Here is a 17,762-nt window from a genome sequence, read left to right on the forward strand (position 1 = left end):
AAATAATCCCTCGCATGAAGCAAACCCTCATGAATCCTTCCCTGATCTGCATCTGGGGCAGCACAGCTTTATGCTGCTGTGAGCTATTGAGAGTAAATCTTTTTGCCTGCCCTTAATGTTTCATGTAAATGTACCAGGGATTTCTTTCTGCCTCGTATTAACCTTTACAACTTCATCAAGGCACAGCCCACATTTTCAATCTGAGTTTTAATGCAAAATATCTTTATTTGCTGAGGATGTAATTCAGTGAAGGTCACTGCAGACCTCCAATCATTTTTTAATCCGCTTAACCTGAACTACATTTCGTATCTCCAGTAAGGGGCTAATAGACTTCATCTACAAAATACATCTGAACACCATCATGCTCTGTAAAAAAAAAAATAAATGAAGAAATTAATCCATCTGCTTACCATAGACAAATAATTGACCTCTTGCAATGTTTCTTCCCCGAGTGTTTCCCGCAATGCACTCATAAGAGCCTTCATCTTCTTGCTGAACATCTGGGATTTCAAGAACTCCTTTGGTTTTGTTGTGTTCGATTTTCTTTGCCAATGGGTTTCCATCAGACCTCTTCCAGCTAATACTAGGGACAGGACTAAATAATTGTATTTCATTAGAGGAAAAGAGAGAGCGTCTGTTATAGCAGTGAAAAGATAATGTGAAATCTTTTCATAAGAGTAATAACATTTTTAAAAAGAAATTATTTCTGTTTCTAAGCGTGACATACAGAGGTTCATATGACTGAGATTTTATAACCTGTCCAATTTATTTAGGGGCACAATCCAACAGTGAGATGAAGTCCTCAGTCAATTCTATGATTGCTTCTTTGGCCAATTTGGATTTTCCCCACAGTAACTCTTACTAAGGGCTCAGACCTGCAACGCTGTGACACTGCAGGAATGACTTTGGAAGTCCAAATAAACACCATAGAAGCACTGAATTATTGACTGGTTTTCAGAGCAAACAAATTCCCTGTAGCATTAGAGGAACCTAATTTCCTCAGAACAGGAAATATTGGACAAGAATTCAAAGGACCTAAAAATACCAATAAATCTAGGTATGAAAAATGGGAGCCAGGGTAGAGGAGGGCAGGCAGACAGTTGAGCAAGGAAGTGGAAAGCATGAGACATTGAGGCTGAAAGGAGGTAGAGACAAAAAAGAATATTTCTTGTTTCATGTTTTCATAGCTTCTATCATTTTCATTTTTATTTGGATCAATGTATTCAATACAATAAAAAAAATAGTCAAATGTGAAGGCAGCTATAAATACTTCTTGGATTTCTAGTAATATCAGAAACCATACAAGCCTGACTTTCATGATCTATTAGGTCACCAAAACACTTTGAAATATTAATAGTCTTGGATTTCACAGTTGCTTTCTGTTTTTGCAAACTAAAGTCGGCTGCTTTTTCTAAGCAGACGAGCAGTTACATTTTGAACAGCTTTTTACAGAGGCTTTGGCTAAATGCTGACTTCTTTTCCACTGGAAGTAACATCAACAGCAAACACTCCGTACTGAACTTGAAAACCTAACTTCCATGGGAGTTGGAAGCGCACACTGCCCTTGTCTGCCAGTCCCCAAGGTCCCTGGCCTGCACTGCTGACTTACAACCTATTTATTCCTTTTTAACAGGGGCTGTAACTGCTTACACCTTAAATTATTTAGATCCCTGCTTCAAACCTTTGTTTATTGACCAAAGAAATCAAGTCACAAATACAGAATGGAAGAATTACTTAGGACAGGTAAGTTTAGGCCTAATTTCTACATTTTGAGTCCATGTGGCTACAATGTTCACAATTTCACCCAAAGCCGGGAGAACCAGGACCCAGGAGAAGTGTGAGTACTCAGCAAATTACACAGATTAAACCGTTGGGCAGGTGTTAATAGAGTAACTACAAACATAAAATCCACAGAAACAGACTATGTACAGGACAATTTACAGCTGGGCCACTCTAGCATGCAAAAAAATAACAAGCCCATAAATTTGCTTAGTTCTGCATTTAAGCTTGAAAGATAGGATGGGTGCACTGGAAGTCTGCAAATATCTTCCTCGTGCTGGTGGGAGTTCGGCTGGGCAAGGGAGCCTCCGGGCTGCCCTTTCCCCTCCTCTGTAAAACAGAAAATCACAGTCCCGAGAGCATAAATTTAACTGGGGGATCTCTAAGAGCTGTTTAAGCAGCGTAGTAATTTCTCTAGCTCCGTTACATTTTCCATCATAACTGAGCTGCCTGTGAAAATGGTGTGGAATATTCCAGATTTTGGAATAAACTCTGCACTCGTATGTGTTGGTACGGGTAACTCGTATATACGTACACACACAATTTATACACACAGAAGTTCTGACTCTTGCACGACTGCTCAAATACAGCTGAACAATTTACTATGAGAGAGACCGGGACATGTCAGACACCATTAACCAGTGAAAGAGCTGGAAAGAACAACTGAGATTTTGTTCTTCTATTTCCCGTTTTGGTTCAAGACCAAATTCCAAACCTTTTCAGACAACAGAAGTTGCTATTGCCACCTTTATTAATTGCTCTTCACTATAAGACTGAAATCTATCTCAGATTCAAACTTACTAGGAACTTTGGAAGGGCTTGTCTGCTTTTCTCCAATACACTGGTTGGTCTGTTAAAAGGCGCTGTCTCTTCCACAAACTTTGCATGACATTATTCATGCAGAACTCCTGGAAACCAGGTTACTTTTTAATTATTTTAAAAGAAATGCAGCTCTCATGCAGAATAAGTCTGTCCCACAATTCCCTTGCTCTAACTAGGGAAACAACGGGAGGTATTTTGCAGTCTTGGGGTAGATTGATACAGACTGCTGACGACACGAAGGAGAGCATGGCTGGCTTCTAAAATTCTATTGCATATTAAACAGTGGGTGAATAGCTACTGCATAACAGAAGCATGCAGTGTGCTGAATGCCAGAAGCATTTAACTACCTACTTTAAAGGCATCTCTTCTGCATTTTCTTTTTTTAAACAGATTAAAAGAAACTAACCGCCATATGGGAGAAGAAAAACAAAAATTAGATGCATTCATTCATGCTCCACTACCTGAAAATGCTTCATCTAAATATTTCCTATTGTATTAGCCATTTGTTTTCTCTTAGTACTGACTATTCATGAATAAGGAAAGTCTGCGCTGACACCAAGGCCAGAGGCAGGGCTCTGTGGAAAAAGGCCCCTTCTGTCAACTTGTCAAGTCAAGTTTACCAAGGTTTGAGCTGAAGATGCTGTCCTGTTTTCCTTACCCACACCACATACTTATAATGACATCCTTGGGGATGTTTCAGGGCAAACTCGCCTCATTTTTGGCCACACACAAGGGTTTTTGAAATGCGCTCCCTCCGATGTTAACCGTAGCAGGATGGCATGAAAACCTCAGAGTTTGGTTCATCAACTTTGCTGTGTTTAAATGCAGAATTGCAATAAATACTTAACAGCACTTTGTTCTCCTGCCAGGGAGCCTTGCACCGAGTGGCCTAGTTTTATCAGCAGAGGGAATTCATTCATCAGGACAGCAGCTCCTCGTCAGCCTGAGCCACAGGTTAAACGAGCAGACTGCGGGAGGATGCATCGCTCAGCCATGGGCCATCAGCCACAGGAAGGACCTTCGTTACCGCAGCAGCTTGAGAAGTTGTGCATTTCTTCGGTGCCTTTGCTGACACCTCATTATCACAGGCTTTCCAGCATTTCAGTTACCGTATTTTGCAGAAAATGGTGGTTTTTTCCTGGTTTCACCTTCTTCTCATGTTAGTTTACATTTTTATAACCAAATTGCTTAACAGCAACGATTACTACAGGCCATATGAAACCTTTCAAGGTAAAAAAGACCCTGAATTTGAATTTAAAATTTACTTCAGTTAAATTGCTTTTTGTAACAAGTTATCTATTTTACAAGTTGATGCTTTAAATGAAACTGTCCTTTAGGTATAACATAAGTGTATACAAAGCCTAGTTTAACAAATATAGCCTTATGAATTTGTAGGATTATGTGGCATAATCGTATTCTATTGCAGGCCAGTATCTGATATTGCTACACAGGCCAGTACCTTCCCATGCAGATTTGGGGTGGTCCTGCAATGGGCGAGTCGTCGTCTTCATTTAGTTGCTACCGATAACCAGATTAAAACAGATACTGCTTGCAGCTAAAAAGTTTTGGAATATGTAAAAAACCAATAAGTACACTTTTCAAATTTATTACGCTTCATAGACAAAGTCTTCCTTTCACCTGAGTAAGAAAACAGTGCATAAATATGACAGTGTCTTTGTGCATAAATCTGTAGTTTATTTGAAACCTTCAGAGTACTAGGAGTACTAATTTAATTTATATACTCCCATACAGGCAGCAGAATCACAAAGCCATAAGTTACTAACTCAGAAAGAAAAGGCGATGGAAAATATTTTTGGTTTGTGACAACTCTTGTCACACTGAACACGAAATTAATTTGTCTGCAGCATTACTGCCCGCACCAAGATGAAGGTTCCACCTTTTTGCAGCAAAGACTCGGCAGCCACATGATGCATTGCATCAACGCCTCATCTTTTGTCCTACGCGTCTGAGGACACTTCACAATAAAATTAAATCTCCAGCTTCGATAACGAAGACCGTGCCCAGTTAAACAGATGAGACAAAGGTGAGGTTTGAAAGCTGCTATCATGTCTGCATCAACTGCTGACACAAGGAAGAACTAGGATCCAAGGGGCACGATAATTAAAGCACTCAGGCTTCTAATCATCCTGATATATTACTCAGGAAACAGCAAAGAGGCAGAGTCTTCTGAAACCTGATATTTCATCTCATTCTCCTGTGGTCACAAGCCACTCACCCTAACTGTGCAAGAAAGGATCTTCCACAGCTGCTTGCTCATCCCTCAAAGTACAAACCTGAAGGTATTAGCTCTATCAGGAATGTGGGCTGGAAAAAGCAAACTTCACTTGTGGTGGCAGGACTCAGTCATATATATATATATATGTATATGATTTTAGAATCCTGTAATTGATCCTTTCACAGCCTCCTACTTAAACTCCTTGAGAATATACTAGAATAGCCATCTAATGAAGAAGTGAAGCCTGGTATTTTTATGTAAGTTTAGTAAAGATTGTTATTTGGAACTCACTTGTAGACGTGTGATTATCTACTCATACTAACAGCCTCTAGAAGAACCCTTCCCTGAATACATTTATAGGAGTATGTGGGGGTCTTCCCATGAAAAAAAAAAATCAATATTCTGGGTTGAAAGAAATCCTGTTTTATATTATTCACATATGCTTTTTACAACCTCAGCTGGCAATGGCCCATCTGCAGGGATTCTGAACAGATTATTTCCCTATCTTTGAGAAGAGAATGGAGTAAAATGGAAAACACAGATAGACTTTAATAAATGTATGCACCAGGCTTGGAAACGACTTTGCTTATTTTCATTCCAGAAACTATTCTTATTTGTGCAACAGAAAAGAGTTATTTTGGAAGAAATCTAGAGAAAGAAGCACAGTAACCCAACTGAATGTAACTCTTTCCATGGTGCTCAATCCCCCCAAAGACATAGTGAACAATACTTTAGATCTATGGCATGATTAATATAGCTTGATCCAAAACGTGACTTTTAATACTAGCAAAGTATTAAACACTGTCAAAATAATGAATATTAGTACAGAACACAAAGTTTCATATCTTCTATTAAATTGCCACAGGCTTCAGTATTTGAAATAGTCAAGCTACTATTTCATATTTCGGTTTTCCCTCTTTTAAAGAATGAAGTATAATGTACATTTTTTGCCTGTTTAGATACCCCATGCCAATCATCAGATAGTTGCATGCTACTGACATTCCTTTTTGCCCACCTGTATTTCCATCACATTGAGGGCTAATTTACTACTCAAAAACTTCTCAACTATTCATGGCCTTTGTTCTGCAAAACAGGATTCACAGGCAAGAGCTGGCCCAAAAGCTGTTGTCCATTTGGGACCCATCCCTCCAGACCCTCTTCCCAGGAATAAATACTGACTCTTTGACCCCCTGTACTGGTTTTGGCTGGGAGAGAGTTTATTTCCCTCTCAGCAGCTAGTGTGGGGCTGTTTTGGATTGTGCTGAAACAGTGTCGATACCCCAGGGGTGTTTCAGTTCCTGCTGAGCAGGGCTTACACGGAGTCACAGCCTTTCCTGCCCCTCACCCCACCCCACCCGCGAGGGGCTGGGGGGGCACCAGGGGCTGGGAGGGGACATGGCTGCGACAGTGACCCCAACTGACCCCAGGGCTGTCCCACACCGTATGGTGACACGCTCAGCACATAGAGCTGGGGGAAGGAGGAAGGGGGGACATCGAGAGCGATGGTGTTTGTTCTCCCCAGTCACCGTTAGGCGTGATGGAGCCCTGCTGTCCTGGGGCTGGCTGAGCACCCCCTGCCCGTGGGAGGGAGGGAGTGAATCCCTTGCTCTGCTTTGCTTGTGCGCGGCTTTTGCTTCTCCTATTGAACGGTCTTTATCTCAGCCCATGACTCTTCTCACTTTTACTCTTCTCATTCTCTCCCCCATCCCACCGGGGGGAGTGAGCGAGCAGCTCTGTGGGGCTGAGTTGCCTCCTGGGGTTAAACCACAACACCCCCCCCCATATTTATTTTCCTCAAAACAAGCATGACTGGGCTAGAAGACCATTTGTGAGAGTCAGTCACAATATTTTCATATAAAATGCAAAAAGAGAGCTTTGCAACAGAGGTATGTGGAATACACCTACCTCTGGGTGTCCCACAGCCTGGCTGAAGGAGTATCTAGTTAGGTGGCTTTGAGTTCCCCCAGGTAAAAAGGCATCTTAAAACTCAACCATAAGTCTGGCCTCTGGTACTTGCATTTACCCCCAGGTAAAAAGGCATCTTAAAACTCAACCATAAGTCTGGCCTCTGGTATTTGCATTTTAAATGTGGAAGTGTTTTTTGAGCAAGGTCCAATAGGTACGATTTGCTGTTTCCTATAGAAAAGAGACGCTATTTGTCTAAATACCATGAAAGTACTTTCATTTAAGACTTCTGGAGACCAAAACCACAGCAGGTTGCCTATAAACTACCTTAGATGTGAAAGATTTCTGTTATTCATAGCACAGAGGTAGTAGCAGTTGACAGCATTGTCTGAACCAGTGGACTAACAGTATGAATATAGAAAATTATGGATAATGGGAAAGCAGTTCTGAAATCCAAGAGAGATAATAACCATTAGCGCTTGTGGCAGATCAGAGAAATAGCTCAACAAATGTTGAGCTGAATTGATTTTAACATAAACAGACAATAGTAGGGGCTAGTGTTTTAGTGGAATTTAGGCATCTAAAGGTGCAGATGGCCACACTGCTGCATTTATATGTGCCTCACTACAATTGTAAACAGCTGGAGGTAGAAAACTTCAAGCTTTTAACAATACCACTAATCACTTACATACCTTTAGAAATCTGGCCTTATCTAATAAGTTAAGAGTATTTCACCCGCGATCTGTTTCTCTTTCTTTATTCACATACAAATGCCAGCTCTGAAATAAAACTTTTTCACTGATTGACATGTTAGCGAGAACGTGGTTCAAAGCTCTGTTCAGAGAGGAAAAAAAGTGGACTGAAAAGAGTGCGGTTCTGTCTGAGACATTGAACCTATTGAAAAAAAACCTAGAGAAGAGAAATTCTCTAGCCACGCTACTAAAGAGGCTTTACTCACAAACGGCACCTCTCAAATACATACACTGAACTAGATGTCCATTACTGGTGCGATAAAAAACAGTTGTGAAGAAAGGATTTCTGCCCATGGATCATTGGTATTTACTCAGTATAACTCCAGGGAAGTATAGCAGCACTGATTTTCTTCTTCATATATAGGGCTGCGGCTGAAATGTACATTAAAGCTTCATTAACCCTCTCAGCCATTCCATTTCCTAAGCACAGCATAGAAGGTACTGTGCTCGCTGAAGGATTTCATTATCCATGTGCCCTTTCAGTCCACTCTTTTTTTCCTCTCCTTAAGGTGTTTTTAAAATGGCAAAGCCCGTGTGCCACATTAACATGACCCATCCTTACCCCTTCGGTAAGAAGGCACTGTTTTGTACATCGCTTACTCTGTTTTTGAAACGCTTTCATGCAGTCAGTGTATCATTGTTAAATGCTTTCCATGCAACAGATGGAAATATGAAATGACAACTTGATATGTAAAGCCTGCACTGACTCATACACAATTAAGGAGGTATTTAAAGAGAAGTAGCTTGACAGTATTTGGAAAGGAAAGTCAGCTTTAGCAGGAGTGTTCCAGTCTGGTACTTGTTTTGGGCCAAAAAAAAAAATGTATATGCCTCTGAATACGGCTCTGTAGAAATATTCTTCACCCTTAAACAAAAATAAGCCCCAAGATTAGCTTATATAAAAATCTCATCTGAAAGGGAAGGTCATTTCCCATCTTATTAACTTTTTATTTGCTTTATTTTTCTACTTCTCAGCGTAGGTTCCAGAGGAACATTTGATTAATTTGTGTTGTCTGCAAGTCAGGCTTTTAACCTCTGGGAAAGCTCTAAACACTTTAAAAGCTTACAGCCTTAAAACGGGTTGCCAAAGTGAACTTAAACTAAATAGAGGTCAACAATCTAAGGTTATTTTAGCTTTTCCAGGGAAAACGGGTGCTCATTGGAAGGACTAGTTTTCGTAGGCTGGTTACACTTGTTCAGTTAACCATCTGCTCTTTGAATACAGAGCACCCCTTGCTGTTTGAACGCACTACTACTTCTGCAAATGAATACAACAGTGTAAGCAGCCCAGGAAAAATGCAGCTGACTGCAAGCCTAATAAATCTGTAGATTTTAGCAGGAAGGGTGACTGCTAGGGCTTCCCAGGGCTCCTCAGCACCACTTTCGAGAAGCAGGTGCTGAGAGCCGTGGGAATCTGTTAGATCCATCCTAGGCAGTCTTCAAACACAGCGTGTTTCCCCAGGTTTCATTCTTAATAACGATGCCATGCAGAAAAATACTCCTGTTCTGATGCAGATTGGATGTGAATTTGCAGTTACAGCACTGAGTGCTGTAACCTGAAGTAAGGTCTCACCCCAGAGTAAAACTCTCAGGGAATACAGGCTTTGTTCTGGTTCCCTGCCTCCCAGCTACAACCAAGTGAGCCTCAGTCATGGTATTGTTTTCTTATTTCCTTGTGAACACATTGCACAGGGACAATCAAATCAAGATAAGGTTAAAAAAGTAAGGTTTATAAATTTACTTTCTGACCAAAAAAATTCTACGACGCAAATTAGAAAGAACCATTGTTTCTCACTGTAGAACAGTGTTAGAACCCACATTTTAATAAAACCCAAAATTCTTACTTTCCAAGGGCAAAGCATTCCAGTTTAACAGATGAGCCCTTCGCAGCATATGTTGTTTCTGGAAAACGTACTTCAATCTTTGGTTCATACTCCCCCATCACACCTGTTGAACATCAAAACAGCTAGCACTCCAGTTGAGCCTCAGACCTGTCTAGTACAACAGAATTTCAGTGTAAAAGAAAGGACGGCGTTAATAATCTTAGAGCCTTATGTTCCACCCGTGGCAATCAACACGCGATGTCTATGGAGTGGGCTTAGCCTGCTGGGTGAAACTCAGTCCTACGCTGAAAGCTTCTGTGAAATTTGTAAGGTCTGTGCATCTGAGAGTGGAGGAGCGTGACTTCACACAAGCTCTACACGTACAAGTATGTTCTGCTTGTGCATTATGGTTACAGAGATAACTTAGAGCTCACACCTCTTGTGAAGGGGTGTCAACAAGCAATGCCTTTAACACTGGTCACTTCCCAGGACACCGGATAAACTCTGGGTGCAAGAGAGAGTGATGGAATTCTGTGTCCAAAATACTCGTAAAACACTTAAAACTTCTTTAAAACACCCAAATGGGAGCTCCAGACTTGAGAAAGGCTGGTGTAATTATCACATTTGAAAATCTGGCTGAACATCTGACAAACCACAGACAAACCAGTATCAGTTTAGGGCATTTGATTTTGCAGCAGGTTTGGGATTGCTTTAGCAAACTAAATTTTTAGCTGAACAACTTAAACAAGCATCTTTCAGTGTAACTCATTGCGATGGTAACGACGAATATGAATCCGATATTTTCCAGCACATAGTGTCTTTGCCCAGATCCCACACTGAAAACGAGCCGATTCTTATTTTATATTTAACAGGGATCTGGCCAGTATTACACATACAATTTGCCCCGCTGCCTGTTTAGGACCCAAACCAAGGTGAACGGGAGAAAATAAAGAGACTGATCAAATGCTTCTGAGAAAAGCAATTGAGTGATGAAAAGGCAGAAAAATAGCGAGAAAAGACCTTAAGTGTTTACAATCATAGTTTGTACCAAATTATTAACTTCTGAGCTGCGGAACTATAACTTTTTTTCGGGTGACCTGTTTATGTCACAAAGCGGCACAGTCTCACAGTGGAAGTATTATCCTATAATGCACAGTTGAGTTTTGATACATCCTCGAAGCCTAACTCCGTACAGACGTGTCACTGAGTGCCGCCGCTGCTTTGCAAACAGCGCAAGTATATTGCAATCTAGGTGAGCAAACTTACAAAACAAACTTTGTGTAGAGATTTCCCAGGTATATATTTCTCGCTGTGAACATTTCATTAGAAGCGTTGCCATAAAGGTATTTGTGTATGTGCAGGACAGTTTCTCACCTCAATGACGTATTTTAAGACAGCTTTTCAGATTTAATATTTGAGTTATACCTAGATTATAAATTTACAAAGCTTTTCCAGATCTAAACCTCAACACAGGCATCCATGAGATGAAAAATATGAACACATCATTCGACATTGTCTTGCTATTCTTCAACAATACTGAGCGCTGCTTTTTTTGCATATGTTTATCTCCTCATCCCTGCCCTGACAGTTCAAATCTCATATCAATCCCGCAGAAACTGTGGGATCACATCCCACTGCACAACTTTGTACTGGGAGCCTTTTACATCCACGAGGACGTATAGCCCTATCGATGTGCAGTAACCAGAGACGGACCAGTCAGCCCAGTGCTGCACGTCTGCAGCCCAGATAACTTACCATCGCTGCGGAGAGTGAGAGGAGTGGGTGGCCCCTGCACGCTTTGCTCTGCTTTAGGGTTAGTTACAACGCAGGTGTAATTGCCCACATCCGATGGCTCTACTTTGGCAATGTACAGATTCCCCGTTTCTTGTGAAACAAAGCGGCGACGATCTTCCTGAACATATAAGGTATTATCGTTGAAGATCCATGTATAGGACAAACCTAGAAGACATCAGATATAGGTCATGCATCCTTTCCAGTATAACCTGCTTCCCGTTAGTGCTTTAGCGCAATATTGCCAGTTGAAAGAATGAGTCCCTTACAGGGCAAACCCCTGGGGATGCACAAATTAGCAAAGGCAAGGTGAGCATTGCTTTAGTTTTAAACTCATTTCAAGCCACTTCTGAAGGTCACAAAAGTTTTCGTCCCCTGCTACTTTTCATTCTCTTGCTTAGCCTATTTTTAAGTAGGAATGGCACTGCTGCAATGCCACGAGAAAGCTGTTTTAGCAAATAATTTCTATTTATAACACTTTCCCTCTGAACATCCAGAGAGCAAATTGCTGGTCAGTGTTACAGCTCCTTTCTTTACTCTGAATATGGAAAAACTAAACTGGTGACATGGAGCTTTACCATGAGCTCTCATGAAGAGGGAGAGCTCAGCTGCACACAAATATTTTGGAGATTATTTAATGTTTGATCCTATTGCACCCTTGACCCTTCCCCTTATCTTCCATATTCACATCTGCTCCATGCCTCCTGTCCTATTCTGACTTCCTAACCCTTTTCTGCCATCTTTTTCCGTACAGTGTTTCTCCATGCATACCTTAATAATGCATGTCTATAGTCTAGGCGACTCAAAACTAATTTATTTGACTAGCCTACCCTGGAAGGGCAGACGTCCACGTGAGCTCACCACCCAAGGACCCTGCGTTTTGGAAAGGCTTTGTGGCCAGGCTTTGCTGCGCTGCCATCAGTACTGCAGCGAGCAGGTTCGGCGCCTACAACGCGGCACGATGCGGCGCGGGTACACCCGAGGTGTCCTGCCAGCCCCGCGCTGCGGCTGCTCTGCGTCGCTGCCGGCGCCCAACAGCAGGAGCAGGACTGAAATTCTGTCTTTAATAGGACACAGTAAATCAGAAGTTTCAAAATCTACCAGTTTAGCTTTCCTTAATTAAATGTATAATTCATAAGCTAAGTGTTCTGCCAACAGCTTCATTTTTACACATTTCTCCCATCAACAATCCCATTTGAAAAAGATTATTTACGTTTCTTTCCCCCCCTCAGTTACAACACGGGTACAGTATGGTAATAAGTCTGCAAACTCCAGTAGTTTTGCGGAGTTTTATGTTATCATCTTCTAACATTTTAGGACTCTCATTAGAAATGATGCATCTCCAGGGAGCAATCGATGACACTTTCTATACTTGGCTTAATCCTGCAATAGGCTCTGTTTTACTACAGCTTAATGCTAAACTTTTTTCCTGAAGTAGAGTAAACCTAGAAGATGCAACAACCCCTAAAACCGTGTAATACAACACATGCGTGTACATATGCATGTGCATACACACAAGATAAAAGCCCCATGTTTTCACATTTGCATGTCCACATACATTTAGGTACCTGGTTAAAGCATTTCTTTACAGAAGAATATCTGGAGATGGGTGGGTCCTTCCACAAGGAGGATCAGCCTATAGCTAGATATAAGTGATGTAGCATGACCTGATACACCTTCCAGAGACAGAGTGTGTTCCTGTTCCAGGCGTAAAGTTTGATGAGCGTGGTCTGGCGGGACAAACAGACCGAAGTGACTATTGTGGGCAAAACTCTGGTTTCAACTGATTTTTTCCTCTCTAAAAAGTTAAGAGATCCTCTTAAGATCTAACCTGCAAGTTAGGGGACTGCAAAGAAGAGTATTTTCCCTGCAAATCTTCAGTATTTATGTTCGATTAAACAGTACGTTGTAAACTTTGGGGTTTTGTGGGAGAAATAGCCTGGACCTGCAACCTCAGATCCCACGAGAACACCTGAGGGCTGGTGCCCTGATGTCCCTTTTGTGAGAGCTGGGACCCTCGCCTTCCTCCTCGCACAGACCTACACAAAGGCATATACAGGCTGACGTGCAGAACTGCTCTGAAACGTTGAACCACCGATAGCTGGGCACACACACTTTCATGAAAGGTTAGCATATCTAACGATAAACTGGGGGTCGTTTAAAAAGCGAGAGAAGTAGGAAAAAGCAGTTCGAAAGTTCCCTTCCCAAAGTCCAATTCTGGGGCTGGCTATTACAGGGTTGAAGAAAGCACTGGCCCACTCTAACAAGGCACCACCATACCTGCTAAGACACCAAAGGGATGCCTGTGAAGGACCTTCAAACCATCTTATGGCACGCAATCAAAAAACAAATTCCAGCTGTAGGACCTGCTGATGCAGCTAAATTTTCTGTGTAGGAGAGAGTATGGAATCCTAACCAAAATCCATTAAAAAAAACTTTATGCTGTACAGACACGCTTCATGAGGTCAGCCTGTGAATTAATTAATCGATAAAAGAGAGCCAGATCTTGTCTGTCCCGATTTCAGTTCTCAGGGGTTTCCAGCTGACTTCATTTTCCAAAGTTTCTGTTACTCTCTCCTTGTCTGTACTCCACCGCCTTAGGGCCTATTGATGAATTTTCCCATTAACCAGGAACAAGTGCAGGCTCCTCCTTTTCATATTTAATTCCCTCCCCCCCAGTACGAGGGATATAAACACCGCTCTTCTAACTGAAGTTTCGTCGTCACCAATCCGCAGGCCACACTTGCCTAGAGCCTAATTCAACTCCTCTAAACTCCGTAGAAACCCTAATTTTAATTGACTTCAATGGGAGTTGGCTGAAATCTCAAGAGAAAGGAGTCAAACTATGGAGATCAAATCTTTTTTCTCTTCTAAGGCATAATACCAGCACCTCCCTTACACAATATCTTTTCTTAGAAAGTTAAGCAACAACATCAACAGATGTAACAGGCTAGAAAATCTAACACTGAGTTACAAAAGGAGCCACCATTACTTAAACATTTCCATTTTGGGTCACTTTGAATAAATCTGATGTGAAGCAGACCCACTGAATGAGCAAAAGAAAGTGATGAAAGGCCCATGCCATCATTTTTAGGGTTCCATTTATTTGCATGAGTAAATCAGCAGCTGGGAAGAGTCTGCTGAAGGTAATTCTGAACAGAAGGTATTAGAGGCATAGAAGGGAAATTATAAAGAGATAGTAACCTGCTAATGAAGTCTAGCTAAAATGAACTTGAAAATTACTGCTGCGAGCTATTTTATGGAAGAATAAAGTTGCAATTTTTTTTTTAGTTTTTTTGTTGTTTTCCATTTAACCACAGGGTTTCTGAAACAGCAGCTGGGATCACACTTCAACACACCCGTGACAGTCTCAGAATTACTGTATTTCAGAGACCGCTATGAAAGGGCTTCAGCACAAAAGGTCTTATGCACGTCCTAGCCATTATCAACACCAAAGATTTTCGTGGCCTTTTTTCTCTCGGTTTCATTTTTTCCTTTGTGCATAGACCTGTTTGGCTGTAACTTTCTCTCTGGAGTAGCCACTTTTCACATGGTGTTGAAGATGAATCAACCATGCTTGAAGTAAGGGAATAGAGGCTTTTCTATACCCGATGAATTAGTCCAATTTTCTTATTGCTCTTTTCACTATGGCTAATATGTGATGTTTTAGAAAAACAAACACATGAGGTAAAACGATGTAGTGGGGTAGCAAGGAGAGGGGACCCCTTCCAGGGAAATGTTCACAGATCACAGGGTGCCACCGTGTGTGTAATTTCAGGTGAGTTCTTACTCAGTGGTGCTTTAGATACGGACCAAATAAGCAGACTTTGGTCCCAGATGGTTGTGGAGGGTTTTTTCCCCCCATAAACTTTTAAAGGAAATTGCTTACACCAAAAGTTGAGCTTGTTCCAAAGACAGATAGAGAGATACTATGATTTACCCCTAGGTTACAAAAACATTCTGCTAACGTTATGGAGTTTTATGCCCAGAGAGAATCCCTCTGATCTTGACCTACAAATAATGGCAATATAAAATTCAGAGCACTATGAAAGTTTCAGGATTTAGCTCACAAAAACTAATAATAAAATATTATTCATATAATTTTTACCCACAATTTTTTAATTTAAGACCTGTGTGCCAAGCTGTTTTCTAAGACAGGCTTCGAAAACATTAATCACCTTCAGGTAACTAGTTTTTTTTTCAATTCTGCCTAGCTATGGCACAATAAATATCACACTACAACCCCTTTTCACATGTACAGCTGATTGGTCTCAGCCCAAATTAACATATTTGAGCACTGAACACTGGAAAATTATGTTTGCTCTCAGAAGACAGTGATCCCAATGCTGTTATTGACTCTAAGAAGATGCCTTGGAGAGCACAGAACTGCCTGTACTTCAAAGGAGCTACATGTCAGTAGAGGGATAATTACAGCAATGTAGACTATCATTATGCATATGTCAGAGCATGAGCTATTTTATCAGTGCTGCGGTCCTAGGGTGTGTTTGGGGATTTTTTTTTTCCAATCCAAGGCAGGTGACGATGTGGTGTCAGTCTCCCTCCTCATCCCAGAGGCCCCCAGAAGCAGGTTAACCCCACCTCACCTTCCAGCCAAGCACTGCCTGGCAGGCACATCCTGAGCTCGGCCAGGCAGGAGAGCATTGCCTGTGCCTGTCAGCTGTGAGCACTTTCTTTCAGAGCACAGCTGGGAAAGAAGAGCAGCTGATAATCACTCCTGATATACTAGTCTAGGGAATATAACATTTCAGTGCTTTCCTCAGCCCAGGCAAATTCAAATCAATACTGCTCATTCTGCAGGAGAACAGCTACAGGCTGGTCTCAGGAAAGAGACTCTCCCTCTCCTGCCAGAGCTGACAGGAAAGGATTAAAGATTCATGGGAGCATTGAGAAATAGGAGCAGAGAGAAAAGGACTCTAAATTCATGACTAAGGCACTCAGCTTTAGAAAGGGAGATACACGTCAAACCTTCCTTTTAAGATTTCACATTTTATCAAGTAGATTGTTTAATATAAAAATGCAGAAACAACCTGAGGCAGAAGTCAAAGACCCTTTTACATAAGGCGGCACTGCTCATCCCACCTCCTCCACATACCAAGTTTCCCATCTCCTGCTTTCATATGCAGCTCCTTCCCACCCTTTGGCATATTCACCCACTAAGCAGGTCCACAGGGCTCTTATTTTCTTAAGAGTGCTTTGTTTTACCTTTTTTTAAATGTAGCCTTGGTATAGTAATCTCAGCATAGAGAAAAGCCTACAGACTCAGCATCCCAGCTTCAAACCCTGGCAGCTCTTCCACACAAGTAAATGCAAATGCACGAGTGGTCCTGCTGTTCCTAACAAGATTAGGAACTTCCTTAAAGCTCTGCAGGGAGCCAGCTTGAAGGAAACAGACCTTACGTCAGACTTTGCTTTTAAGAAAATAAATTAATAACAGTCCACCCCATAGCCTTGTGTCAAATATTACCATTTAGGCAGCAGCTTCTTAATCAGAGGCAGGTCAAGCCCATCTATAGCTACAGAAATGAAGCCTTCTTCAAATTCCCTTCCTCTACCTCCTACTGCTATATAAAGCACTATTTTTTGGTAATAAAATACTACTATATGTTGATTACATAAGGAAAAAAAGCTCACCTAATGAACTCAAGCTAGAGAAGAGACACTTCTCAGAGAAAGAAATACAGCTTACTTTCTCACCTCTGCACTCCAGAGCCTCACTAACAAGCAGAAGAAAGTCACATGCTGAACTTTATAAGGTGTGTTAATGAGCCTCATAAATAACAACAGCTGAGGCTGGAGAGCAGCTGGTGCATAAATAGGCAAGGAGAGGCTGGGGGAGGAAGTGGAGGGTTTGGTCTGGGTCAGGTAGTATGGGGTAGGTTTTCCCCTTTTTTTTCTTAAAAGCTACCTGTTATTTCTTATTCATTAACTGTACTAAAGTCTTAATGCCTTGGTCTAATATATTTGTGTTTAAAAGGTGGACCTTTTTTTCTTTCTGTTTTGATTTTTGTTCAAAGTACTGATGTTTGCTTGTGGCAACACAGAGTAGGTTCTCCTTTAATGTTAAAGGTTTCAGGATAGCAACTCTATAAGGATTTTGTTCTCTGAGAGTTAGTTTAAGGTCTAAAGCTGATGTGGAAGTTGTTGGAGCAACCCTTCTGAATTTTTCTTGTTTCTTATAGTTTAGCTGCCTAATATGTTCTCTATACCCTATTAGAATAAAATAACTTATTTTTCTTGTATAAACAAAAATAGGTCATCAACACACTCTTAGTTAATAAGCACATACCTAAAACAAGCAGTAGCATAGCTGTTCTTGTCACAAAACTAAGTTTGCCTTGACTTAAGCTTTAGATGTTTTAAGTACTTTGAATGTAGAAAGATATTAGCAGCATATGACAACAGCTGGGTGATCAAATGATGACTGCAGAGCTTGCTTTCCTGTGAACCTGGCAGAAAATCTCACTCCAGACTCTTTGGGGTATAGGGTTAGATAAGCTTGGTAATATGTTGGTCTCTAGTGTGAGGTACAAACAGAAGTGAACCAATTCTCTAGATAATGTAGGTGGAAAAAATATTTCTTGAACTCTCATTTTAGCTACCCCTTTGTAGTTCTCAATGTTAAATGTGAAGAAA

At 41.2% G+C, this 17,762-nt stretch overlaps 1 protein-coding gene across 4 annotated transcripts in view; it reads right to left on the bottom strand.

The window, feature by feature from the left end:
• LOC142058460 (contactin-6-like) overlaps nucleotides 1-17,762 on the bottom strand; it is an 84,049-nt gene that overhangs the window by 47,543 nt on the left and 18,744 nt on the right. Inside the window, exons 3-5 of one of the 4 annotated variants that reach the window (XM_075095625.1) lie at nucleotides 11,073-11,276; nucleotides 9,339-9,441; nucleotides 411-595 (exon numbers count right to left, since the gene is read on the bottom strand). In XM_075095625.1, the coding sequence (XP_074951726.1) occupies nucleotides 411-595; nucleotides 9,339-9,441; nucleotides 11,073-11,276 (492 nt within the window). Of the gene's footprint in view, nucleotides 1-410; nucleotides 596-9,338; nucleotides 9,442-11,068; nucleotides 11,277-16,055; nucleotides 16,063-17,762 lie in introns of all 4 variants that reach the window. The other 3 variants (XM_075095626.1, XM_075095627.1, XM_075095628.1) reach the window with 3 other exon arrangements.

The sequence above is a fragment of the Phalacrocorax aristotelis genome, chromosome 6, assembly GCF_949628215.1.
Source record: "Phalacrocorax aristotelis chromosome 6, bGulAri2.1, whole genome shotgun sequence".
NCBI lineage: Eukaryota > Metazoa > Chordata > Aves > Suliformes > Phalacrocoracidae > Phalacrocorax > Phalacrocorax aristotelis.